The sequence below is a fragment of the Catharus ustulatus genome, chromosome 12 (assembly GCF_009819885.2).
Source record: "Catharus ustulatus isolate bCatUst1 chromosome 12, bCatUst1.pri.v2, whole genome shotgun sequence".
Lineage (NCBI taxonomy): Eukaryota > Metazoa > Chordata > Aves > Passeriformes > Turdidae > Catharus > Catharus ustulatus.
In genome coordinates this window covers 4,306,062-4,333,994 of record NC_046232.1, presented here as the reverse complement: position 1 = coordinate 4,333,994, position 27,933 = coordinate 4,306,062, and the positions used below count along the sequence as shown (strand labels likewise).

At 42.7% G+C, this 27,933-nt stretch overlaps 1 protein-coding gene across 4 annotated transcripts in view; it reads left to right on the top strand.

Annotated features, from left to right (window-relative positions):
• Positions 1–27,933, top strand: part of TLN2 (talin 2) — a 150,624-nt gene that overhangs the window by 103,073 nt on the left and 19,618 nt on the right. For all 4 annotated transcript variants that reach the window (XM_033070221.2, XM_033070219.2, XM_033070218.2 and 1 more), the window contains 19 exons: positions 223–316; positions 3,437–3,526; positions 4,672–4,794; positions 6,046–6,189; positions 6,323–6,484; positions 7,572–7,712; positions 8,838–9,019; positions 9,443–9,575; positions 11,348–11,449; positions 12,201–12,371; positions 12,984–13,130; positions 13,948–14,049; positions 15,358–15,477; positions 17,000–17,146; positions 17,863–18,029; positions 18,728–18,911; positions 19,540–19,665; positions 19,971–20,087; positions 24,031–24,216. In XM_033070221.2, the coding sequence (XP_032926112.1) occupies positions 223–316; positions 3,437–3,526; positions 4,672–4,794; positions 6,046–6,189; positions 6,323–6,484; positions 7,572–7,712; positions 8,838–9,019; positions 9,443–9,575; positions 11,348–11,449; positions 12,201–12,371; positions 12,984–13,130; positions 13,948–14,049; positions 15,358–15,477; positions 17,000–17,146; positions 17,863–18,029; positions 18,728–18,911; positions 19,540–19,665; positions 19,971–20,087; positions 24,031–24,216 (2,638 nt within the window). The remainder of the gene's footprint in view (positions 1–222; positions 317–3,436; positions 3,527–4,671; positions 4,795–6,045; positions 6,190–6,322; positions 6,485–7,571; positions 7,713–8,837; positions 9,020–9,442; positions 9,576–11,347; positions 11,450–12,200; positions 12,372–12,983; positions 13,131–13,947; positions 14,050–15,357; positions 15,478–16,999; positions 17,147–17,862; positions 18,030–18,727; positions 18,912–19,539; positions 19,666–19,970; positions 20,088–24,030; positions 24,217–27,933) is intronic.

Here is a 27,933-nt window from a genome sequence, read left to right as displayed (position 1 = left end):
GTGCCAATGTAATAGGTTGGCCTTGGCCTGCTGCCAGATGCTTTTCTGTCCTTTGTGTCACCAGTGCTTTCCCAGAGGTGCCACTGGGCTTAGCCATTGAGAAGAAGATCCAAGTTTTATATCTTTATGCAGCATACAGTTAATGACAAAAGTTTTACTAAGAGGAATAACTCTTAGGGGTTCAACTTTAAAATCCACCTTTTTTCCTCCTACTCTCCCTAGAGCTGTGACTGAGAGTATAAACCAGCTCATCACACTGTGCACCCAACAAGCTCCCGGGCAGAAGGAATGTGATAATGCACTCAGAGAACTGGAGGTATTACTATATTTCAAAACTTCTTATAAATAGAAGTGGGCCCCACATGTTTGTTTCCCTTGTATTCTTTGTCTGAATAGTTCCTGTTACTGTCTTCTCACTTGATATCTGTGGCAGGGGTTTTAATTGTGTACAAGGTGAGCATGGAACCCATGTGAATATCTCGTAGGTTTGGCCAGAATGAAATTTGCTACCCTGTTCCCATCTCATCTTTCCTGCCCTCCAAAGATGCAGTTTAGTCACTATTATTCATACTTACTGTTACTTAAGGAAGAGTCATGACAAGATGAACATTTCTGCTACCACCAGTGCACTGGAGGGAGCTGCAGTATCTTGGTTTTTCTACTTGCACGATGTTGTTGCTGACATCCCACTTCAGGATGATGTTTGCCGTCTTCTACCTTGGCCTTTCTTAGTGTAGATTTTTAATGCCTTATTTCTGCCTTCCCTGTCAAACTGATAACGATGTGTGTGTCAAACAAGCTCTTGCAAGGTCTGTTCTTGATCCTGAGTGAAAGGTTTGGCTGGCTAAATAACGGGTCAGTTGAAAGGTCTCCACTGATCACAGACAGGACCACTTTCAGTAGTAGGGAATAATATCTTTTAATTTAAACTAGATGTTTGTAGTTTAGTGCCAAGGTCAAAACATCAAGGGGTGACTGGCCTGTGTCAAGACCATAAAGAAAACCATTGAACTTTTTATTTCTAGCCCTTAGTATCACAAGGATACAAAAGTCATTGCAGTGTGTTCCAGGATATTGTAAGTTTTCTCAATATGAGAGTCCATGGTTATCATCCCAAAATGATATAAGAGTTCCCCTAGGGGCCACTTTGTCCTTCAGAATTCTTAGTTTCTTAAGTGTTCTCTCCTTGGTCATAGAGAGCAGCAGCAAATCCAAAGAATAGGAACAGAAACCAGGAAATCAGGCTGTAATGTAAAGGAGCAAGCAGGGGGAATTTTTTTCTCTTTCTGTTTGAGTGCTATTTCTCAGGACTTCCTGAAAGACTAATGAGGAGAGGTCTGTGAAACAGCAGGGATGCTAAAGGTGAGAATTTCCAGCTAATGAGCCACAGAAAACTGAGAGCTTAGAGGAGAAATGTGTAGTAATTATGTAGTTGTTGAGATGGATTGGCACCATCACCAGTCCTTTATTAAAAACTTTTCGTGCTTTCTGTCAGTGAACTTCTCTCAGGCAACTCCACACAGCACTGACTCCTTTCCTCACAGGCAGCTCCACACAGCACTGACTACTCCTGCATGACCAACTAACCCCAGCCTGTCCCTTACCTGGCTGCCTAACCCTGTCTGTCCCTCACATGACTGCATGTCCCTTCCTCCTCACAGCACAGCCACCAGACTCCATCTCAGACTGTAGCAGACCCTGGTTCTCAAGCTCTAACTCCATCTAATTCTTGACCAGCTCACCCACTCTTTTATAACACCCACCCTCATTGGACAGGCAAGGCTGTCTGCACTTCTTGGTAATCACTGCAGCTGTAATTCATTGAGGAAAATTGATTGCTCCACTATTCTTACAAACCATCCTCCTACAGAAATATAGGGCAGAGTGGCCTTAGAAAGCCCTGGCAGAGGGTTGTGCCAGTAGCACAGAATTGCTCATGCTGGCATGGATTGTGAGCAGGGCCAGCAAAGAGCAGAAGGAAGATCTGTAGAGAGGGAGTTAGTGAGAAAAACCTGGATATATGGAATTAGATTAATTTCTGGTAAAAGGGAAAGCAAGGCAAAAGCAAACAGTCCTGAAATCAGACTCACATCAAAGTAACTGGAGGAACCAATGAAATTTTAGAAGTCTTAACTTTAAATTTCTCTTTACAATGATTAAACTTTTGCCTCTTCCCTTCATTTCCCAAAGTCATCACACACTTCCTATTCTTTCCAGGTCTTCTTAACTACTAAAAATCATTGTTTCTGTAGAGTGTGTCTTAGCATGGACTTGATAGACTGTCAATAGTCTCTGTGGACTTCTTTAGAGATTCTGGAAAATGTTTTTAGAGAGGATCTTATTGTCTAACTTTAATGAGGTAGCTAAACTCGCCCAGAATTGCAGCTGAAAGGAGTACCATGGGTGTTGCAATAATTGCAAATGTATGTTAGTAGGAAGCTTCTGCTGGCTTGTATTTTACCATTCTGTTCCTTAGATTCTGAGGTCCTCTGTCTCCAAAGTAGTGTAAGTGCTGTAGGAACCTTGTTTGCTTTTCAAGGTGTTATTTAATAGAGCACAACAGAAGAGATGCTGCAATGTTAGAGAGAACTGACTAACAGAAGAGACAACTGGAAATTGCTCTCTAGACACCACATCTTTACCTTCTTCTAATTTTTAATTGCTATAAGGCTTTAAGATAAACTTTTTTACAAAGCAATAGCTGAGCTGTTAAAAATACTGTAGGTGTTTCCATAATGTCTTGAAGTTGGACATTGTGTTACGAGAAAAGTCAAAGTGTTTTAAAATCATGCCTTGATTTCCTTTAGGTGGAAAGCAGATGTCAGAAACACACACTAGTATCTTTCTCTACTTCATTGATTTCATTTCCATCAGAAGGATTAAGTCTTTTCTGCATAATATTTGGCAGAAAAATAGTGCTCCTTAAAACTTGAAAAAAGGTGTGCTACAGATATTTTTATGTATAAAAGAAGTAATTTCCTCAATTTTGCGGCTTTTTGCAAGTTTTGTTATCTAATTGCATTCATTCTTTTCAATGAATATGTGATTGATTGTCACATTGTTATTTTCAAGACTCAAAATCACCTCAGAAAAAGAAATTAAACCCAGCTCTAAGTAGTTTTCTGACAGAAATTTTTCCTGTCTTGGGGGAATCTGTTGATGCTGTAAGAGGCAGGCAGGTGGTGGTTGTGTAGTCAGTTCAGTAACCCTTTGTGTTTCTAGACAGTCCTTAACAAATGGCAGCTGTTCTTCTTATCACTCCTTTAAATTTGTGATTTCCTGCATGACACACCCTCAGGGAGTGTGTAGCTTTGGCTGCTTGCTGGAGACAAACATGTAAGATTACACTGGGAAAAGCAGGATAGGCATGATGGTCTGTGTTCTTCTCAGCTCAAAACTTCAGACTGTCAATAACCAGTTTCTTTCATTATTTCAGACAGTTAAGGGAATGCTGGATAACCCAAATGAACCTGTGAGCGATCTCTCATATTTTGATTGTATTGAGAGCGTAATGGAAAACTCAAAGGTAATTTCTTTTTCACTCCTCCGTGTCAGTTATAAAGTGTGTTTGGATTTTCAGAAGTTTCCACGTGCATATTGAATGTTAGAGTTGCAATCAACGTTTATAGCTAAAATGTCTGCTACACTCCTTGATAAATTCTGCCTGAGATAGGTCTCTTGCAGGTAATTTCAGGTTTTGGTCACTTAGAAGGTGTATCCCCTCAGTAAAAAATTTTTGATTAAGTGACTGGTACACAATGCTCTGAAAGCTTCTCCTCTCTCCTTTCCTCTCCTGTGCACTAGAAAGCATGTCATGCTTTGGGGTGCTGTATTTTGACTGAAGCTATGTTGGAAAAGCCCAAAGCATGAATGGGAGAGCTTGGCAATGAAGTTCCATTGTATTGTTCTGTGCAGAACAGCTTTGCCAAATGTCTGAGCCCCAGCACATCAGAAAACCTGTGGGAAACATCTTCAGTTATTTCTAATTGAACCATGCTGTACAGCTTCCTTTGAAGCTGGCTTTTGGTGTCCTTATTATTTGATGTTTTGGAATTGTATCATATTCCTTCTTCTCTAAAAGATAAAGAAGGTGCCTAATGAATGTATGTGTCATCTTGCATCTAATGCTCTACTGCAGTCAGAGTTCATTTTGAATTTTAAAGCTGAGTGAACTGAATTCAATGGGACATAATGTGGGAATTCATGTGCATTCTGACACTGAGATGGTTCCAGAAGTGTATGTGCAGTTTCATTTCCACTGAGCTTCAGTGAGTTTGGTTACAAAGATGATCCTGTATGTGTCAACAGCATCTGCAGGATTGGCTGTCATGTTCTGCAGTCTGTGACATGCACCTAGTGCTGGTTAGCTGTGATGACTAATGGATGAAGCAAAATTAATGAAGGTTAAATTAATTAAATTAGATTGTACCCTCTTAGTCATTTGAGCTGTAGTAGTGCTAATGTTCCCCATCAGTCCAGTGTTGGTGTGCATGGCTGACCCCTCACACCACACAGAGGAATGTGCCCAGTTCAGTGAAGTCTAAAAATTCTGGAAGCCAAGTCCGGGGAATCTGTGGGCCAAAATTGGTTTCAGGCCAGCAATTGCTTGTTTCTAAATGGTATTGAAGGCATGCATATTTGGAAAATAACTTTGGCTTTTTAATTTTTGAGGTTCTTGGAGAGTCAATGGCGGGCATTTCTCAGAATGCAAAAACTGGGGATCTTTTAGTCTTTGGAGAATGTGTTGGAGTTGCATCCAAGGCTCTTTGTGGCCTCACAGAGGCAGCAGCTCAGGTAAGAGACTGAAGGCTGTAAAGCAACTAAGTTTTTTTTATTTTTTTAGCAAGCTCATGTTCTGAGTTTGTAAATCTGAAATTCACTTCCCTGTGGTCAAACAAGTGATGACTTTGCATTACGCGGTGTTTTCTGTGTAGATCCACAGAAACTGCACAAACTTCAGGAGGAGCAGAGTGCAATAACATGTATTTTCTAAGGAAGGTAAATGGCATCTAGAAGGAAGCTTTGCTGAGGATAAAGCAAAGCTGCAGCATATGGAATTCATGTTTACAACTCAAGCTCAGAACTATTACATAATAGAAAAATGCACAAAGAAGTTACAGTTCAAAGTAATGAATCAAGTTCTAGTTTGTAAAAGTTCTTAAGGAGCACTTCAAATTTCAGACGTTGGAACTAAGAAAAAACCTGTTTCAGCTGTTGAGATACTTTTTGAATAACCAAAATTCTTAAGCTGCTACAACAAATTAGGGTCTGATCTCTGTGGTGTTACTGATCTGACAAGTGAATGAACTATAAAGAGCTGATACAGCCACCTTGGTGAAGGATTTGGCCATGGGGGATTGTGCTCTGCATCTGAAAACTTCTTGATTTTCCCAAATGTGTAATGCCTTAGTATAGACTAAATCTCCTCCACATCTAACTCTGAGTTGCCTTACTGGCGTATTGAGGTGACAGATAATTTATCTGTAATAGATATGAGGAATCTGCATGTATGATTGTGACAGTTCAGGCAAGTTGTGGTTGTTGAGAAGCATGAAACTTATAACCGAGAGAGGAGGGAAGGTTGGCCATCAGACACCTTGAGCTGCAGTGAGACCAGTAGCTGCAGGCCTGATGGGACCTGCACTCAGCAGAAGTGCCTTTGCTGGATTGCTTTTGTGGTCTTGGCAAAAAAACCCCACTGCCTCCAACCATGGCTAATACAGTAAATAATTTGCCAGTATCTATAACCATTAAAGCTCTCTCCATTGGCTATACAAGTGACAAGTAATGTTTCAAGGATAGCAGCTCTCTAAACAGTGGACTATTAGTTTTGTTTCAACTAATTAAATTTCTCAAGTGTAAGGTTTTTCTTGGTTTCAGTGGATTCTGGAGATGTAGTGCTACAAACAAATGGTAATTGTATTTCACAGATTTCTGAATAATCTCTGACCACAATGTGCTATGACATATGGCCAGTTTATAAGAGATCCTAGACAGATTTAACATGATTTATTGGGATTGTTTTCTTCTTTTTCCCGTTTCTAGGCTGCTTACCTGGTCGGTATCTCAGATCCAAACAGCCAGGCTGGTCAGCAGGGCCTTGTTGACCCCATTCAATTTGCCCGTGCCAACCAAGCGATCCAGATGGCTTGCCAGAACCTGGTTGATCCAGCGAGCAGCCCATCGCAGGTGATTGCAGAGGATTGCAGGGAGACCACCCCTGTTTTGGTTTGACCCTGTTGCCTGGCCTTGGACACTGATGTTGCAGTGTGGTTACTCTCCCCTCTCTGACCCTGTGCCTGTTCTGTGCTGCTTTTTACAGGTCTTATCGGCTGCCACGATCGTGGCCAAACACACGTCTGCTCTGTGCAATGCTTGTCGCATTGCCTCATCAAAAACAGCAAATCCTATTGCCAAGAGACACTTTGTGCAGTCTGCCAAGGAAGTTGCAAACAGCACTGCTAACCTGGTTAAAACTATCAAGGTACAAATGCTACTCAACTGTGCTTTCTTCTTCCTTTGTTATTTTAGGGGGTATTTTTTTGCTTTTTTCCCCCCATTGAGTTAGAATCAGAACAGTTAGGAATATCTTTTTATCTTCTTGAATATGCATGGTTTAAAAAAATCACTAATTAAATTTTTGAAGATCTGAATTGGCAAATATGTTCAGTGGTGTAACTGCTGAATTCAAGCTGAAAGGAGCTGGGCAGTTTTAATACTAGAAAAGGCAGCTGGCCCATCCAGTATGAGACTCCTCAGGATTGATGTATTAAATGAGCTTGCACCATAAGAATAATCTGCAAGCAACTGAATGTGAAGGTGTTTAATGGCGTTATGTTCCCCAGTATATGGAGGTTTTTGGAGCTGTTTCTGACAACTTTACCTTACCTATAGGACAAAAAAAAGAAATAAATAATAGTGGGAACCAAACAGAAACCATTTATGTTGCTAGTCTCCTGTTAATAGTAACCTTTTATTTTCCAGATTCCTGTTAGCAGTTTGCTAGGGGGTAGTTTTTTTTTTCATGCAAGCAGAAGTAATACTTGTGAAGCCATGGAGAATTCACAATTCTGAACCCTTCTGGAAACCATTAATCTGATTTCATTAGTTGAAATGTTTATTCTGAGATTGTGAGAAATCAGTTGACTTGGGTGAAAATGAGAGCAATATATTACTCATTTGCTTAAAACAGAAATAAGTAAAAACTTTCAACATCAATTTATAGGAAACAACCTTGACAAACCACAAAAATGTGGGAGTTAGCCCCTTCCACCCTTTTGGACTGTGAGGTCCTGGGACACTTGAGAGACTTGAGTCTCATCAGAGAGAGACATGGGAGACTCATCAGAGTGCAATGACAGAAAACCTGCAGCAGTTTAGAGTCAGTGACCAGCTGAGGAAAGGAAGACACACCTAAAAGATCACATTCTTTGCATCAGCCTTGTTTGTGGAGGAGCTTTCAAATATTGTCAACATGTAGTGAGTTAAAACTAGGAAGACTTAAGCCATTTTCCTTCAATTTTGCTAAAGAAACCCATTCAGACAGAGCTCAATCCTGATTTCATTTCCAGGCACTGGATGGAGATTTCTCTGAGGAGAACCGCAACAAGTGCAGAATTGCCACTGCACCTTTAATAGAGGCTGTGGAAAACTTGACAGCATTTGCTTCAAACCCAGAATTTGTCAGTATCCCAGCACAGATCAGCACTGAGGTAAGGCAGGATACTGCATTTCCATCCTTCAAAAGTTGAAAATATTTAATTAATCACATGTTGAGAGTGAGTGAGTGTAAAGATGCCAAAGTATTTCCTTGGGTTTCTGGGTGTTCACAGGGCATTCTGTCTTTTGTTTAACTTCTGACCTTGACTTTTCTACCAGTTTGGCTACACTAAGTGCTGCAAGTTTGCTGTTAGCAAAGCCATACAGCACAGATGATTTGCATGTTTTAGTAGCTGGATTCTTCCATGCAATACAGTAGTAAATATCCCCTTTGTTCTCTCTCAAGAGCAGTTTTAACAAATGGAACCTAGTTAGTTCTGAAAAGAATCAAAGGGATGTTGCTGGGATGTTATTGTTTTTTCCTTTTTGCCCACAAGTTCTTCATCCTCAAACTGTGTAACCAGAGCAGAGTAGAATGTGAAGAGACTAATAAAGGATTAGTTGAGTTTGGGGTTTTTTTTTCACAAGGAAAAGATATAAAAAAGCAAACCCCTCAAGCTTTGTAAAAGCTTTGGAGGAGAGGCCATGTGTTGTTACTGGCCTCCAAGGGATGCTTCCTGCTTTTGTCAGGCTCTGATCCAGATGACAATATCAGATGATGCATTAGCTGTTGCAGTCTAACAGCTGTGGGGCTGTAACTGAAATCTAAGTGTGTCCTCCAGGTCTGTGGTACCTGGGTTTATCAGATTATTTGCAGTAAAATAGATACACAGATGATAACCCTGTCAGGAGTCATCAGTCATCACTTGGAGTTAGTAGTCTGACTGGGGAAAGGGCCCATCTTTTGATGACAACAATTCTTGTGACAAAGTGTATTTTCAATGATATTGCTGTAGTCTGCAACAAGACAAGTGTCATTGTTTCTCTTGTATCTCAACTGGAAAATGCATTTCTTAACTTGAGACATGTTTCTTAAGTATGTTTCAGAGAAAGCTGTTGGACTGATTATTTTTCTTCTATTTCTGTGTTGACTATCTGTGAATATAATAGTACAATGGATGAAATTATAATTCCATGTCAGTGCTGTTAATTAAATAGACTTTTGGAGCAGAAAGTGTGGATGAACTCAAATAATAATTTAAAATGTTCTTTCTCTTCTTATACCTTCCTGACCACAGGGATCACGAGCACAGGAGCCAATTCTGGTTTCTGCTAAGACAATGTTGGAGAGCTCATCTTTATTGATCAAAACTGCTCGTTCTCTGGCTATCAATCCCAAAGACCCTCCTACATGGTCTGTACTAGCAGGGCATTCCCATACAGTCTCAGATTCTATCAAGAGTCTTATTACCTCTATCAGGTATGTCTTTTGTAGTAACTGAGCAACTGTTCATAAAGAAAAATGCCATCTGGCCATTAGCACTGTGCTGTTTTTCACTGGTGGAAATTAATCTGTGATGCTCAATATCTCCCCAGTTACACTAGGTATTTAATCATAATTGATGACTGCAGCACCCTGCAGCACTGCAGGACTGTTCTGTGTTTGTATTCTGTTCTCCTTCTCTGGTTCCACCCCTATTCACTCTAAGGTGAATGTAATAAAGAATACTATAGAAAATGAACACTGGCTAACATTACCTCCGTGTAGATCGTGTACCAACATGCAATACGTGGAAAATAGCTTTTCTTATTTTTTGTATTTTTTTTTTAAGTGGCCCTGTGTGGATTTGGGAAAAGCACTGCTCCTTGCCACCATGCTCAGTTTAGGGTCTCTGTCTTGCAGGGACAAGGCCCCAGGGCAGCGAGAATGTGATTTCTCCATCGATGGGATCAACAAATGCATCAGGGACATTGAGCAGGCCTCGCTCGCTGCTGTCAGCCAGAGCCTGGCCACCAGGGATGACATCTCCGTGGAGGTGAGAAAGCACAGGCACAAACAGAGCAGTGCTGGACACTCTGCTGCTCAATCACAGCACAATCCACTGCTAGTAAGGGGAGAAGTGTCCTTACTGGAATCTTTCTAGGCAAAGTCAGACGAAAGTGTATTACTTGTTCAAAGATCCCAGAATCACCAGGGAATAGCAGGGTGAAAGTAGTTATTTTGTACTGCCACCCACATATTACTCTGACTTTCTATGCTGATATAACAGACTGACAGTTTTTGTGGTGTCTTGCCATGTGGAAGCCAGGGTTAGTTTCTGAAGATTCATAATATATTTGTTCCTGAAGCTAGTCTACTCCTAGAAGCGTAATGATGTAAATGTCAATGTTCTTTTTTTTAATGCCTAGTTTATCCTTTAATAAATGAAATTTGAAGTTGATGTTGATATGTTCACTTTAAGAAAGCTCCTTTCTCTGCCCTCTTCTGTGTCTCAACTCACGTTGTCTCAATCTCACGTTGAGATTCTCATCTTGGTATTTAAGTCTCTTCATACTGTTGCTTTTTGAAATTACATGTTCATTGGAGTGGTTTCTTTGGGCTGTAGCACTGCATACCAGAAACATGTCAGACCAGATGAAGCTGTGCAAAAGAAATCATTGCAGGAAATATATCATAATTCATTTTAATTGAAATGACGAAGTTATCTTGTTCACCATGTTGAACTGACGAAAATGTTACCAAAAATGGCAGTTATTTATACAGCAGTGAAGGAATGTAACAAAGGGCAAAAATAATCTTTTTTCTCTTGCCTGTCATGAGAGTGACCTTAATCCTGACGACTGCCAAGTACTCAAGGGCCTCTGAATTAAAAGCCAGTATTTATGTCTTGACCAAGCCATTAATATGCTTTTAATATGTTTACTCCTGTCCTGCAGATTGTATTCAGGAGGTCACTCCTCATCTCTGTCCTTCAGAGATATTTTTCCTTTGCTAGTGGATTTCTCCTGCTAACTTCAAAATCTACAGCAGAGTTTTTTGTTCTTGCACTGTATTTTCTGCTTTGAAAAATATTTCTTCACACTTAAATCAGTGTTCCTCATAATTTTCTGATTGGTGCAGTGATACTCAATCTTTGTCAGGGCAAAAATAGCTTGGGAGGTGTCAGTGGGGACTTGATCACATTGCAGTGAGAGAGGACACCTAGCCCTGAGTTTGCTACTGTCAACGCCCTATCTCCAGATTTTTAGTATAAACCTAAGAGGAGCAGGCCCATCTCAGGTTGGCTGTTGTTGAAAGAGTGTAAGGGAGAATAAATGAGGAAATATATGAGGAAAACTCATAGTGTGGATATCTGCATTCTGCCATAATGGGTCACTTATAAGAAAAACAGAGACACCCAAAGTGGCAGAAATACCCTTTCCAAGACAGCACCCACCACAGGTGACCACACGTAGGGAGACAAAGGGAAAATGGCATTTGACCCTCTCCCCAAGATGGCAGTCTTTAGACATCTTAAACAGCAAATGGATAATGATGTCTGACCCAGAACCTCCTGTTCTTTCCAGCAAATAGAAAGAATCATCAGTGCTGAACATAACTCTTGTAGTTTCAGCTACAGCTGTTATCTCAGTCCTTGCAATTTGGCCACAACTTCCCCCTTTTTTCTGTCCTAATACTTTATCCATCCTGCTTATTTATCCACTGCTTTGAGGATGTTGGCTTGGATGTTGAATGTCTGAGGGCACAACTGACAACTGGATAAGAGAAACAGCTGTGATAGCAACTGACAATTTCTCTTTCTTTTAGGCTCTACAGGAACAGCTGACATCAGTTGTACAGGAAATTGGCCACCTCATTGACCCCATAGCCACTGCAGCTCGGGGAGAGGCAGCTCAGCTGGGGCACAAGGTACTCTCCTGCATGACAAAGGCATTTGAAGTCTTGGAAGCTGAATGTTAGGGAAGACCCCCAATCTCATAGCAGTTTCTCTTCCTATGGGAGAGCAGAACATACTTGTAAGGAGAAAAAAATATGGAATTTTCAAATTCTCAGAGCTAAGACCAAATAAACCTTTTTGCATTTTGGGCCAGAGGAAAGATATTCTTATTGAGGTTTTTGGATAAGGGCTTTGTGTAAATGTCTTCCTCTGTTGTATGGAGTGTAAGTAGAGTCAGATTCATGCTTATAAAATGTCTGTCCAAAAAAACAAATGTTAGAATTCACATTCCAAAAGTATATTTACCATGGTTATTGCAAGATTTAGGAGTTTCTCACATGGTAAGTTCTTATCCTATATATTCTTGAGAGTGAAAATTGTAGAGGCAACAAATATTGAAAGGTTCCTCCCTTGTCCAGAGTAGACACTTTTCAGGGATGCTCTTGAATAGCATGTGGTATTATGACAGTCTTGAAGAGTTACACATAACCTCAAGGGACCATGTACTTCTGGAGGAGAACACCTGTAGCTTTGCAAAGGAGTTGGTCAGTGATGAGAGATGCAGACCCTGGGCACATGATCCAAACCAATGCTGTACAGTGCAGCAGCATTGTGCTCCTTGAGCTAACCCACATCCCAGTGGTAAAGAGGGAATGTGTTTTCTCTCAGTTTCCCCTGAGAAGTGTGGTTAATGGCTTTCTGGGGTTGTTCTGACTTTCTTAGGTAACACAGCTGGCAAGTTACTTCGAACCCCTTGTTTTAGCTGCAGTTGGTGTGGCATCCAAGACACTGAATCATCAGCAACAGATGACTGTGTTGGACCAGAGCAAGACTCTAGCAGAATCTGCCTTACAGATACTGTATGCTGCCAAAGAAGGGGGAGGAAACCCCAAGGTAAGGTGGTTGTGTGGCATTAGGGGTGAGAGAAGAAGGCAAGTATCACAGAAAACCCAGCACATGCCTGCTGTACAGTCAAGGGATACATTCACAGTCAAAGTGCCAGTGACATCTCTCCTGATGGCTCCTGAGAGTGGAAAAATTTCTGCAAGACAGGATTCCAGTCTTCTCACAGCATCCTCTTAGGGGACACAAAGTCAGGGTATGACAGCAGCTATCTGTGCTCTCATAGAGAAAACAAATGGTTAAAAACCATGACTTGTCTGCTGCATGGCCCAATGGGATGGGGACCCTTGCCAGGAAAGAGCAGCAGCACACAACTGTTCATAACTCAGGTCATGATTTGTGCCTTACAAAGAGCCACCATCTTTAGAGGACATTAAAAAAGACTGTGGCACCTGAGGCTGAAAGTATCATGTGCCATGGCTCCTTGTAGGAGTTAACAAGTTTTGTTCTGTCCATTTTGCTGAAGTGTTTTACTTGTCACCTGTGCCCAGAAGTGTTATTTTCAATGCCTTTGTTTTAATTTCTTACACTTCTGATTCACATATTGTTTAGCAGAGAGAACATCCTCTGACTATCTTGGTTTTCTCATTTTGTGTTCTCCAGGCCTCTCATACTCATGATGCCATCACTGAGGCTGCACAGCTGATGAAGGAGGCTGTGGATGACATCATGGTCACTTTAAATGAAGCTGCAAGTGAAGTTGGCATGGTTGGAGGTATGGTAGACTTGATTGCAGAGGCAATGACCAAGGTGAGCATAGAAACTGACCCCTTTCTCACTTTGTGCTTGAAAGCTGATCCATTGCAGAGCTTTGGACAAACTAGTACTATTTCAATGGTCAGTCATGAAATGTTGTCACAGGAAACCTGAAGATTATTTGATTTTGCATATTGTAAAATAAAACTGATATGGGCCATGGTGCTCACATTTACAATCTACATGGTACATGTTAGAGTTCCTACAAAATAGTTTGTTCAGTAATATTCTGGCATTTAACTATCATCTTAGGTCAAGAAGATGACTTAAGAAAGGTCATCTTTTTTTCCCCTTATCTTTCATGTTAGTCTCTTAAAGGAACAGCGGGCCAACCTTGTAGCAAGTTGCTTTCAGAGAAGATGATGTCAAAACCTGAAACACTCTGCTATGCTTTGTAATGCATTCTACTGAAGATGTATAGTTGCAAAGTGTATGAGTTCAATCCAAATATTTGGCTCATCCTATCCTGACTTAGTGATTGAAGTCTTTAGCACATAAAGAGATCTTATATTATCTTCTGGCATGAACATTTTGGTTTGTAATATTTGCACCTTCCTTTATTAGCTGAGAAGAGCAGATTGTTTGACCTTGCATGAGAAGCAAACCTCATGCTCAAAAACTTTACACTGCATTCTCTGCATCTTCCATAACCTGGGCTCAAGTATGTACTGAGCTGCTCTGCACATCCTGGTGCATTATTTTCACTTGCGTATCTGGAGAGAGATCATAGAATCTAATATTTTACTATTGCCTGTAAATTATGCTGTTTATTGTGACCTTTTAATGCTGTGTTTTTTCTTCTGTCTTGCAGCTGGATGAAGGTACACCTCCAGATCCAAAAGGAACTTTTGTTGATTATCAGACTACTGTGGTGAAATATTCTAAAGCCATTGCTGTTACAGCACAGGAAATGGTAAGAAATTACTTTAACAGGGTCCAAACTCTGTGTACATAAGGAACATGGAATTATTTGTGCAATCTTGAGACACTCTTGATCATTAAATTTTCAATAACCTTATCTCTTTTGGTGCTGGAGCAAAAGGAGTGATGATTTTGTCAGTTTAACTCTTGCATCTTAGTGCTGTGATTACAGAGGGGTCCTCTACAGTATTGCAGCTCTTCTGCACAAAAGCTCTTTATTTGGCTCATTTTCAAATAGAAATAAAAGGAAAAACACATGCTTTCTCATCAGCCCATTTAAGTGGGTTGAAATGCCACCTTTTGTTTATCAATGACTTCAGGATATTCTTTCACACTTATTGTTTCATGTAGCCAGTGAAATAACGTCAGTGTTTTCAGAGCCCTATAATGCTTAATGAATGCGTGCAGATCAACATCCCTCACTGTCCTTTTCTTTCATTTCTATAACTCACCTGGGCTTAAAAAAAGAAAAAAGACAGCTGTTGAATTGAGATTTTTCTTGACTTGTCTTTCACAGTAAGGCATAATGTGTTTTCCCTTGGAACAGTGCAGTGGTTTCTAATTTGTTGTTGAGAGAGCTGAGGTGACTGCTCATGAGTGCTACAGACAGGATTTTTTACAATGTCAGTTCCTCTTGCAGTCACCACAGGTCCATGATTCTGCCACCTATGACAGCAGAAATTTGTCTAAAACTAGTTTTGTCCCAGGGATGGACCTCTGTTGCTTTTTCTTAAATTAATTTGAGACAGAACTATCTGTGCTAAAAGGTAGGAATTTTCTAAGGAGAGACTCAGTTATACTGGCATTCTACTAAGACATTCTGTGTCATCCTGCCTATTTCTTCTCCATAGTTTTCCCTCATCTGAGATGTGTTTTGCATTGGTCCTCAGATTTTTTCCATTTCCATGATCCCACATCTCAGCTGAGGCTGATGGGCATTAGCTCACCTTTGACAAAATAAGGTGGCTGGCACACAAACCCCACTTCCCATCCAAGTCTGAATAATGGGGCCAATGACCCCTCTGTGTCAAAGAGTGAAGTATTGGCTCTAACTGCTGCTCCTTGATTGCTGCTGTTTGTGCAGCAACTGCCCAGTTGCCATGACTCTAATAAAGCATGTTTGCTTGAGTTTCCTCTGGAATTCCTGTTGGAGGACACGTTCCTTCTGTGGCAAGCGGATTACCCCATTTTATCAGTGTGGACAAACAGATATCTGAGTGTGCTTCTAATCTGGGGTTTATTAACAAGTTGTCTCATGCCTGTCCATTTTCTTTTTCTCTTGCCTGTGTTCTTTTTTCAGATGACTAAGTCGGTTACTAACCCGGAGGAGCTGGGAGGACTTGCATCGCAAATGACCAATGACTATGGGCATTTGGCTCTCCAGGGCCGAATGGCTGCAGCTACAGCAGAACCAGAGGAGGTCTGCAGTTTTTAGACCTCTTTATTCTCTGTACACAGTGGTGTTAACAAGGGTGTTCTTTTACTGTGAAGAACACAGTAAAGGTGACAAGCCTTGTTATAAGAATTGCCCAATCAAAGAACAGAAACCCTTTGTCAAAACCTCTGTCTGGCTTCAGAAAGAAACAGCTCAGGATAAAAGTGGATAAATTCATAGACCACAACAGAACCTCCTAAATTACTTGGGATTTTTACTTACAGACAAGTTGCAAATACAAAGAAAACTCTTAAAACTCTTAACATGTTACTGTGCGGCTTTCCTTCAATCTTACATGTTTTGACAAGTTACAAATATGTATATGGGTTTTTTTAATCTTACCTCTAAGTGATTTTAAGTATAACTTCGTATCCTGAAAGTGGGATTCATGCAAGCAGTCAGAGCACAAGTATCTTTTGTTGAAGGACATCCTCCATAGCTCAGAGTTGGAATGTAATGTGGGAGAAGCATCTTACTTGCCTTGTGCTAAGTGAGGAGGATGGGCTGCTCGCCTCAGTTGCATTAACCTGTTGTTGGAGTTGCTGCATCTTCTCTGAGCACAGCTGCACAAATCTACTCTTTCACCCCTGTCTTCTTACTGGAGCATAGACAAACTTTGTCAAGATGGGATAAGAGGGTATCTCACTTTCACCAGATATATCAGATTATCTACATAAAAGTCCTTCAAAGAGTTTTTGACTTTGTGCTTACACATCCTGCTGATACACTTACTTAAATGTTTTGTGTTCAGTAGCTTCATGAAAAGCAGTGGCTTGCACTTGGCTTGGTATTGTTAAATTGAATTATCATTTCTGCATGTTACTTTGTGCCTGAGGTTAAAATAATTCTGTTTGTGATACTAATGGCTGTGGTTCCTGCTCATGTATTAATCCTAAATCCCACTGGAATGATGGCAGGGACTACAACTATCAAGTTTCAAAACAGGGACCACACATCTTGGGATGCAGGATTATTAATAAATCTGAAGCGGTAAGAGGATTTTCCCCATTTCAGTGCTCCACATGGGTGTGAATGATTGTGGAGAGTGAAGACTGTGCGAGGTTCAAAACCAAGGAAGGAGAATCACATACTTACATACTTTCTGACCCAGTATCAGCAATATACAGTATCATGTGCTTTTTACCTGTTGCACATACCTTGAGTACAGCTCACATTCTGGACGATGAAGTAGCATTGTTTAAATGTGAAGCTGTGTGTGCTTGAATTACATCCGTTTGACTTGGGTACCTGCCTTACCCCTTCTCTGTCCCAGGCTCTGGGTCATTCCTGCCCTGTTTCATCAGAGAGCCTTTTATAGGGCTGTCCTTCATGTGTAGATGGAATTACATCTGTATTTTTTTCGGATCTTTGCAGAGGATACAGTGATGGGTGGAATATAGGTATTCACCACAGAGATGGTGTTTCCATCTGTGTTGACACAGTGTGCCTGCATGACATTTATTTTTCTTCTTTCCTCCTTTTTTCCTGTGCTTTCTTTACCATCTAGATCGGGTTCCAGATCAGGACTCGGGTGCAGGAGCTTGGCCATGGGTGTATCTTTCTTGTGCAAAAAGCTGGAGCTCTTCAGATTTGCCCTACAGACAGCTACACCAAAAAGGAGTTGATAGAATGTGCTCGTGCTGTCACAGAAAAGGTAAGACAGCTTTCCTTGTTACCCCGTGGTGTTTGTCTACCAAGCTTCCACTGAAGTCAACCAGTGACACTGGATTCAGGAAATTGTTTCTTTTAACTTTATGTTGTAGTACAGTAGTGTCTGAATTACCCAAAGGTCTTTTCTTTCACACTTTCAGTGTTCATGTGATGAATTAGCCCATGATTAGTCCTTCCTAGGCCTTGCAATAAACCTTCAACCTCCTATCAGAGGGAGATTGGTCTAAAACAACATTCCAAGATGTGAGATGGCTCTTGTGCCTTATGAGGCACTCCCTGGCCATAGTTACTGGGAGGTTGGTCAGTGACATGTGGTTTCATGTAGCAATGGGCAGGTCCAAAGTAACCGCCTGGAATTGCATCTTCAAACTCTGTTCCTTGGAAACATCTTCTTCAGATAAATGGCCTGAGTAGTTTTGTTGTACGTTTTTGATGGCATCTCTTCTTTTGCTGGACATGAGCATTAAGAGTTGGTGCCAGTGGCTTTCAGATTTCACCAAATGCCATTGTTTCAGCATGTTTTAATGTGCTCTCGACTGTACCACTTTCATGATGGGATCAGGAGTAGTGACAATTTCAAATTTAGGCAGGGGTAGACAGTACCTTGTAAGTAAAGTTAAAGCTGATAAAGAGAGTAGTAATGATTCACAGGATCAACTTTCTTTCAATGACCACCTTGTTGCTTTTTGTTGTTTCTAGGTCTCCTTGGTTTTATCTGCCCTCCAGGCAGGGAACAAAGGCACACAAGCCTGTATTACTGCAGCCAGTGCTGTGTCTGGGATAATTGCAGATCTGGATACCACTATCATGTTTGCTACTGCTGGAACCCTTAATGCTGAGAACAATGAATCATTTGCAGATCACAGGTCAGTGTTGCTGAAGAAGATGGGAGAGTGAATGCCCAGGGGAACAGTGGGACTCGCAGAAGAGACTGGGACATGTCATTTTGGATTCTTGTGAATGAAATTGAGTGAGGCAGGGGAGTGAGAGGAGAAATGGGAAACCTGGGATTTGACTTTTTTGTGAACAGCATACTCAAAATGATTTCTTCTTTTACCTAGATGTTGCTTTGGATTTGTTGTACTGACACATCAGAACACAGATGTGGGTGGGAGCAGAGTGGGGACCCTGACCAGGACACACTCTCTGTTCCTGTTTGCATTCTTCCTTCTACCTTCCTTGCCCATGATTAGTTTAGTTTTTTCTTACAAAATGCCGATTAATGTGGATGTTCAACAGCTTTTCTCACAGCATGGCCAGATTTTCTTTTAGTATTCAAATACAATGCTCTCTGATGCTATTGCCCTATCTATTTCTTTTCAAGAAGGGCTCATTTTATTACACTGCCCTGCATTTGCCCCAACTGCTCTGCTGCTGTTTATTAAGAGTTGGTTTTGTTGGTTTGGGTTTTTTTACTTACACCCTTGACCTGTGTTATATTATGAATGGACACTGGTATGATGATTTAGATCAGCTTTTTCATGTAGCTGTTAGTCACCATAACACTGGAAAACACATTTTTTCTTTTTCCACTCCTTCCCTGCTTCCTCTTCTTTTGCTACAGGGAAAATATCCTGAAAACAGCAAAAGCTTTAGTTGAAGACACAAAATTGCTGGTTTCTGGTGCTGCCTCAAGTCAGGACAAACTGGCCCAAGCAGCTCAGTCATCAGCTAACACCATCACTCAGCTTGCTGAGGTAGTAAAATTGGGAGCAGCTAGCTTGGGATCTGATGATCCTGAAACACAGGTGAGATGTTTTAAGATTTTCTGATACTCTTACAGAGAACAGTTTTCATTTGGTAGAACTTCGTGTGACTTACACTTTTAAGCAACACAATATGGTTTGTCTCCTCTGGGACTTTTCTGGGTGTACTCAGATATCACTTGTTTAGAATACAGTCAAGAGGCTCAAGCATTGAGTGAAGCTAGTCAGGCCTTTGTGCAATCCTTCTGCTTTTATTTCACTGTTGTGTTCCAGCTGGGATGCTTCTGGCAAAATATTTGGCTCATTAGTACTAACTTGTGATTGGAGCTCTGGCTCATCCCATTTTTGTTCTGAAGAGCTTGCAGGTCTTTAAAGCTGCTTATCCAGATTATGTCTGGGATGTGCTCTGTATTATTTGTGTAGGCTGACAAACTCTTGCCATTTTCCAGCTATATCTATCTTGTTTTTCAATTAACTCTACAACTCTTCCATGTGGATTATCCCTAATATTTCTTTAGTTGTTTGTTTGGATCTCAGTGAAATGGAAGCAGGCAAGCATATTGTGGATGTTTGAAATTACATAGAGTTTTTTTAGCTATGTTCTAAAAATCACACTCTCACACAGACACCCTTTATTGCCTGAACCTTACAGCTGTTTCTCATTCCATAGGTTGTTCTGATCAATGCTATCAAGGATGTTGCAAAGGCCCTTTCTGATCTCATTGGTGCTACCAAAGGAGCTGCCAGCAAACCAGCAGATGATCCCTCCATGTACCAGCTGAAAGGTGCTGCCAAGGTAAAACCTTATTCTTAAGTTTTATTCGAAAGTGTCTGTACAATCACATTTGATAAACGTGTGGAACTTTGACTTCAGCAATTTCTGATTGCTTGAAAATTCCTTTATTGTTTAATTATCATGGTGTCATGGACAACACAAGAGTTGGTATTTAGTCTTGTAACAAGTAGAATTCATGAAGTCTCTTAGGTCCTATTAGAAGTGACAATGTTTCCCAGCTCAGTTTGCCTTGCTTCATACCCTGCCATCTCTAAAAACAGGAGGAAGGTTTCACATGTTATTGTCTTCACTTCTCTCTTCTTCAGGTGATGGTAACAAATGTCACATCCCTCTTGAAGACTGTTAAAGCAGTGGAAGATGAAGCTACTCGAGGGACAAGAGCCCTCGAGGCCACAATTGAGTACATCAAACAGGAGCTCACGGTACAGAACTAAATGCTTGTAGTGGGTTTTGCAAGTACATCCTTATACAAAGCTGGGACCAACTTCTTCCTTTTTCTTTAGACCTTAAGTTTTCAGCATGATATTATTTTCTGATCTGATGCTGTTCACTTTTTTTTTTGATCCTGGTTTTGGTAGTGTCTCCTCGGCATCACTCTCATACTGTGTCTGCAGTTTAAACTTGTTTCTATTTTCCCCTTAATTATGAAATGATCCTACCTGTGATGGCCTGCTATTGATATTCTGCATAACCAGGAATTAGTGATAGTGTGGAATTGTCTCCTAAATTACAGTAATTTCACGACTATAAGGCGCACCTTTTTGACTAAATTTTTTCCCTGAACCCGGAAGTGCGCCTTATAGTCCGGTGCGCCTTATCTGATGGACAAAGTTGCGAAATTTGCCAAACTGGAAGTGCGAACCACAATGGGGGGGCGGTGCCGCGGGAGCACCGTGTCGCAAGCGGGGGCGGGAGCGGGCGGCCACAGCTGGCAGGAGCCAAGAGGGGAGGGAAGCAGCCAACGCCAGTCCTGGCCTGGGTGGAACAAGGAGCTGGGTGGCGCCACCACGGGCGCTGGGGGAACGAGAAGCCGGGCGGCGCCGGCCCGGGCGAGGGGGAAACGAGAACCCGGGTGACCCTGGCCCGGGCGCGGAGGGAACAAGAAGTGCGAGCCCGCAACAACCCTGAGCAGAGCCCGCCCGGCGGCGGCATCGGAGCAGCGGCGGCGAAGCCCCTGCGGCCGCCAAAAGGCGGCGCCGGCCGAGCCGCTGCGGCCGCCATAAAGCGGCGGCGGCGAAGCCCCAGCGGCCGGTGGATCGCGGCATCGGGGAAGCCCCCGCGGTCGCCAAATCGCGGCGCCACCGGAGCCCCCGCGGCCGCTGAATCGTGGCGCAGGCCGAGCCCCCGCGGCCGCCGAGAAGCGGCGCCGGCCGAGTCCCCACGGCCGCTGAATCGCGGCGCCGCCGGAGCCCCCGCGGCCACCGAATCGCGGCGCCGCCGGAGCCCCCGCGGCCACCGAATCGCGGTGACACCGGAGCCCCCGCGGCCGCCGAGAAGCGGCGCCGCCGGAGCCCCCGCCGCCGCCGAATCGCGGCGCAGGCCGAACCCCCGCGGCCACCGAGAAGCGGCACCGCCCGAGTCCCCGCGGCCGCTGAATCGCGGCGCCGCCCGAGTCCCCGCGGCCACCAAGAAGCGGCGCCGCCGGAGCCCCCGCGGCCGCCGAATCGTGGCACCGGCCGAGCCCCCGCGGCCGCCGAGAAGCGGCACCGGCCGAGTCCCCGTGGCCGCCGAATCGCGGCGGCGGCCGAGCCCCCGCGGCCGCCGAGAAGCGGCACCGGCCGAGCCCCCGCGACCGCCAAATCGCGGCAGCGGCCGAGCCCCCGCGGCCACTGAATCGCGGCGCCGGCCGAGCCCCCGCTGCCGCCGAGAAGCCGCGCCGCCGGAGCCCCTGCGGCCACCAAATCGCGGCGCAGTCCGAGCCCCCGCGGCCGCCAAATCGCGGCGCCGCCCGAGTCCCCACGACCGCCAAGAAGCGGCGCCGCCGGAGCCCCCGCGGCCGCCAAATCGCAGCGCAGGCCGAGTCCTTGCTGCCGCCGAATCGCGGCGGCGGCCGAGCCCCCGCGGCCGCCGAGAAGCGGCGGTGGGGAAGCCCCTTGCTGCCGCCGAATCACGGTGCTGCCGGAGCCCCTGCGGCCGCCGAATCGCGGTGCCGCTGGAGGCCCCGCGGCTGCCGAGAAGCGGCGGCGGCGGGGAAATCCCTTGCGGCCGCCGTGAAACGGCGCCGCTGGAGCCCCTGCGGCCGCTGAGGAGCGGCGACAAGTGACGCAGCCCCGGGGAAGCGGACAGAAGCGGCGCGGTTGCGGGGAACAACGGGAAGCGTCGCCGCCGCCGGCCGCAGGGAAGCCGGGACACAGCGCGGTCACACGGTGGAAGCTGGGTGCTGTGAGCCGTGCCAGCCGGGGGCGGGCGGCAGTGCCGGGGCATGCTGCACGGGGAGGGCGCCTGGGGCTGCATTTAAAGGCTACACCGATCTTTGAAAAATGTTTACAAATTTAGCACCTGCCAGCAATTCGTTACTTTGTTGCGCGCTGCGCGGCTCCTCGCTGCAAAAAAAAAAAAAAGTGCGCCTTATAGACCGGTGCGCCTTATCTGATCTACAAAGTTGCGAAATGTGCCGACTCCTGGGGGGTGCGCCTTATAGTCCGGTGCGCCTTATGGTCGTGAAATTACTGTAGATGTTATCCCATAACAATTGTTTTCCTTCGTCTTTAAGACATAAAAGTTTAGTTAGGGATTTTTTTACTAGCATAGTAGTGAGTGACATTAAATTAATACTCGCATGTTTGTGAAGAAGCTTAATTTTTTCCTTCCTTTACTTACAGTTCATTTTTGTAGAAAAAACACTGTAGACACAGTCTTCAGCAGGAAATGCTTTGTTGTGGATTAGCAATTCTTAGACCATAACTGCACTGTGGCACCATTTTGTCTTGTCAAATGCTCTTCATCAAACACCCAGTTTTCACTGGGTGGGCAAAGCTGTTGTAATGAGGAAATTTATTTTAAAATATTTTCTTTTAAATATCTGTTTATAGTTATTGGAATTCACATGGCAGTGGTAAAACCTCTTGATCTGGTACCTGGTCAGGCATGTTCTGTTCAACATCTCACAAGTCACTGTCATGTGTCCTCATGAAGACCTGGCTGTTACATCCCATCCTGTAACTCTAAGCTAAAACCTGTTCAGATCTGTCATTGGAGGATTGTGCATTATCACTTCTCAGTTTGGCTGGTATCTGTTAGAAATGTTCCTATTTCTTTTGTCAGCATTGCTAAGGGATGGACCTCTGGTTGTGGTGTGGCCATCTCATTCATGGGGAGAACAGAGGGTGGCACATAGGTACTCAAGAAAACGTGTCAGGCTTGATCTGGAATTCCAGGGGCTGACTCTGAGCAACATTGAGGGATGTCTTTCACATGTATAACTAGAATTCATTTTTTAACATTGCTTTTGTTTCTGGAGAGAGGATGTGAAAAAACTGATCAACTGGTAGCACAGGACAGACCAGGCTCAGTTTTGTCCAGATATTTGCATTCTGACACCACTGGCCTGCTTAGGTTGCACTTGTGTGTTGTCAAGAACCCTCCTGATTAATTGTGCACTCCAAATTGTCCGTGCAAAGTAAAAGAATGGAAGCAAATATAGGCAGTACATTAAAAGAAAGGCAATCAAATACAGACTAAATCTGGGGAAAAAAAAAATATGTGATCAAAGTAAGGTTGTGCAGCTCTTGTTACCTATATTTTCCCACAGTTCCTGTATTCCAGAATTTGTGTATTGTCAGGTAATTTGAACTATTTTCACATGATCCACCCTTCAAAATTGTATCTTTAGGTTTCTAAGGGGGACTAAATATAGTATAAGAGACAACGCTCCACCTCTGCTTTTTTAAGACACATTTGAATATTTTAGTGGGGATGTTCTCAGTCTCTTATGATCTGTGCTATCAACATGCACTTGGTAGGGTCCAGTCTTTGCAGGGGAAGGATCTCCTCATATGACCAGACCAGCCTAAACAGCACTCAGGGTGAGAAAAGAATATAATAAAGGAACAGTAAATTTTTTCATCCGATAAGGCTCTGAACAGCTGCCTGTAACTGTCATGTGGGTATTCAAATGCAGATGAAATGAATGGGTTAACCTTTTTTATTGTCTCCTTCCCTCAGCTTACTGTTTCTCTCTGGTGTGTGTAGGTAAGCAGGCTTAGCGGATCCAGGCCCATGACAGGCAGGAATGATATCCAAGTACTCCAAATATGTTCCTAATTTCCTGCTGTTCAAAGGCTGCTTCTGTTTGCTGTCTCATTCTTGTGGTTGTTCTGCTTTGACTTGACTGCTATCAGACTTTCCTTGTGTTTTCACTTTTAGGTGTTTCAGTCCAGCGAGGTTCCAGAAAAGACATCATCACCTGAAGAATCAATCCGGATGACGAAAGGGATCACCATGGCAACTGCCAAAGCTGTTGCAGCTGGGAACTCATGCAGGCAGGAGGATGTGATTGCTACAGCAAATCTGAGCCGCAAAGCAGTAGCTGACATGCTAACAGCTTGTAAGGTAAAGATTCCCTTCCTTGCCTAAGATTGATCTTCTTGTGTTTGTGTGCATCTAACTCCACAGAACATTATTATTTTGTTCAGTTTTCTGCTTTTCCTATGACAAAGTTAATGGGTAACATAATTTTAAGGGAACCTCTCAGAAAGGATTTTTTGTGCCATGCACACAAAAAACCCCAGCACTAATATTCACTGTTTTCTTTTTGTGAAAATGAGGAATTTTATTTGAGCTGAGATTTCCTGGTTTCCAGTCAGAAGACAAACAATCTGTGCAAGTGGTAGAATATACAAATATTCCTGTGGTCACATATATAATTTCAATATTCCTAGAACAGTGAAAGGACTGGTGAAAGAAATCACTCTGATCTATCTCTAGTAGTTATTTTCCCCCGACTAAATCTGTTGGTTTGCTCAATTTATTTTGTGCTTTTCAAAAATGTGTGCAATTTTCATTGCAAATTCTTTATAAAAATAACTGTAGCCCTATAAAAATAGTGTAGTTCTGTTTTTTACACTGTATGCTACATAAATGATTGTTAAGCCATTTGGCTTTGTTCTGATGATAAAAATATCTAGGTATAAATGTTTAAAAATGGGATTATGAAGATTTCATTCCCTTTGATTTTCAGTAGTGACTGTAGTAGCAAACTGCCTTTGCCTGTAAATCAGTTATTTACTTTTGCATTTCCATGTATGGAAGGTGACAGTGAAATAATGGTGCTTTCTGTGTGGTGTCTGATTTTCAGTATTTGGTCAAATCCTAACTGCTTACATCAGTCCCAGATTGGTTTTTTGCTTAATACTGCCCAAACAGAAGGGTTATATTTGTTTTAAAAATTTTCCTCTTTCAAAAGTGTAAATTCTAATTTAGAACTCCCTTTATACAAAACCATTGAATGAAACTTTTTATATTGACTTAGTTTTGTAGCAGGTTTTTTAGTGTCTAACAATTCTTGACCACTTTGCTTTGATTTGTCTTTCCAAACAGGCAGCAAATTCTCAAGAACAGAATCCTCTGATTTTAGTAATAAAACCTGTTATAAAACACTTCCATGCATGCGCAGCCCAGTACATCCTTTCAAACACCTACTTATGAACATTCCTTTTTTAATGTTTTTATATTTACATTTGCTCCAAGTAAATTTAATGATTTTGAGTGGTTTGTGCATTGTAAGTGGCTGACAGGATGAAACTTGCTGCAAATGGAACAGTGGAGGTCTAGAATGCTGGAAAAGCCTTTGTGAACTCCCAGGGAATTGCTTTCACAAAGAAAGGAGTCTACAGAAGGAAGAGTGCTGGGAATCATTTTACTTGCCCATAATGATACAGTGCCAAGGCCTAAGATCTAGTCTACTTTCTTAAGACCAAGAGCATTTATTGGAAAAACAGGAATAAAAGTCTCCAAGAATACTAATTTTATGCATTATCTAAAATGTATGAGAAGATAACTGTGTCATTTAACAAAGATTTTAAATACGCAGTTTGAACCAGATTTGATTTAGAAAATCTTGTTTCTACAAATTTTGCTCAGAGTCTTAGAAATCTTATGCCATTAATTCTATAAATTGATTACTGGACATGGCATTTCCATGATAAGCCACATGCCTTGAATTTTAGGGATAAGAACCAGCAGTCTTACTATGCTGTAAAAGCTGTGTGATGCAAAGAGACTTGGGTTTTTTGATATCTGACAAACACTGGAGGAGTTTTATAGTGATATTAAGCTACTCTGTAGAATTAGCACTGATAAATTATCAAATTTTTGTGTTCTTTGGGCCAAGACAAAAGTGCATGTATATGATCTATGGCAGAATTGTACAGAACATAACTCTGACTTCCCCAGTGTCAGGAACTTGAATGTAAGTTCTATTTAATTGCTTGGTGCTTAAGGCAAGTAGTATAGGGATTTTGAATTAATAGTTATATAGATGCCTGTGCTTGGTCTGCTATAGATGAATTTACAGAGCTGATTACTAATTCAGTTCTTATAAGCAGATGCTATTTCAAAAGACAGTAAGGATGCTGATTGTGGGATGTACTGAGACAACTCTCATCGAAGTCAGTGGAAATGCTGTAATTGCATTTATTGAATGTTAGAGCAGGAATTGTTAGAGCAATTTTTTTTAAATTACATATTTGTATAAAACAATGTTGTAATTAACCTGTGCATAGTATCACTATTTGATTGCTGTTGGAAAGGAAACCAATATGAAAGATCTATCAAACCCATAGGAAGCAATGGAAGCAAGCAATCACTCAGATCATTCCATAGGCGGTAGATTGAGGGAAGCAACTTCTCACCTTTTCTCAACACTGGTTGGGCTGCTGCTGGAGGCACTGGGGGCAGCTAACCTTGAGGTGCCTGGACTGGAGTCCTGGGAGCAGACACAGCCAAGCTGTGGTTCAGCCAGGGAAGAGACAGCTCCAGGGGGAGCTCAGAGCAGCCCCCTCAAACGCTCCTTCCCCCACAAGGCACCCGGCGATGCTGTTGGGGTAGGAGTTGTATCAGAGGTGGGTAGTGCTGGCTGCCTTACTGCTGGGACAGCATGTGGAGAGAAAATGAGGGCTGATAGTGAAGGAAGCCTCAGCATGAGGAAACACATGTGTTCTGGTTCTTTAGACACGTTTCAGTTTGAGATGTTTGGGCAGACCTTCTGCCCGAGGCTGGAGGAGAAGACATTTCTGTTGTGAGTCCCCACTGGTGTAGATGTGTGTTGGGATATTTCTGGGTTACAAAAATTATTTCCTAAAACGACTTCTGTCACCTCTTTAGGCTGCTGTGAAGGCTGCTGTGAAGTATATAGAATTTATACTGAACCTTAAAAAAGCCCCAAAAATACTCTGATACCAGTCTTAGCTATGTATGCAAAACATAGAAGGAACTTTATATTTTCCTCCTACAGATGCTTGCTCTAATTCCCTGTGTTACAATAATATTTAAGTGCAGAAGAGACATTTTAGGATGCTTTACAATGTATGCATAAGAAATACTCGGGGGCCCTTTGCCCTATTTGAAAATAAAAACCAAAAACTGTTCTGAACTTTATTGTGCTTCAGCAGCTCGTTTGAAGTATGCTGAAGATGAGGAAAATCAGTCCTGTTCCTCCCATCTCCCTTCCCCTCAGGGTGTTGGGGAGATGAGGAGAGGGAGGTGGTTCCTGTGGGCTGTTGCCATGCTCTGCTCATCCCGAGCTTCCCTTCAGAGAGAACCCAGAGACCAGCACCGACCCTGGCTCGGGATCTTGCGGGTTGCAGGAAGGGCTGAAAATTAGTGAGCTGTGAGATAATCCCCCATCCCAACGTGAGAGAAGAGGCTGCAGGCGTGGAAGAAGCTGTTCTGTGAGAGGAAATGCTATGTGTTTCAGGAACTTTCACTTGGCAGCAAGTGGTACTTCTGCTCAATAAAAAAGTTCCCTAGAAGTTTATAGTAGAAAGAGCAAGGCTTGAAGAGGCTGCAGGTTTCACTTTTTTATTAAAAGTTAAATGGTTAAATTAGTTAGACTGATGTCAGATGCCAGACATTACACTTGGTGGAAATCCTTACAAAGAGCTGATTCTGCTGCAGCTTCTCTCTGTATTTAAACAGATGGTTTCAGCACTGCTATTGCTGTGTAAATCTCTGTCAAGCTAACACCATTGATGAGCCTTCACAGAATTGGAACTCTGCTGCTCTTCCAACACCATTTGCTTACAACAGAAATGACTGGCCCTTAAGCTC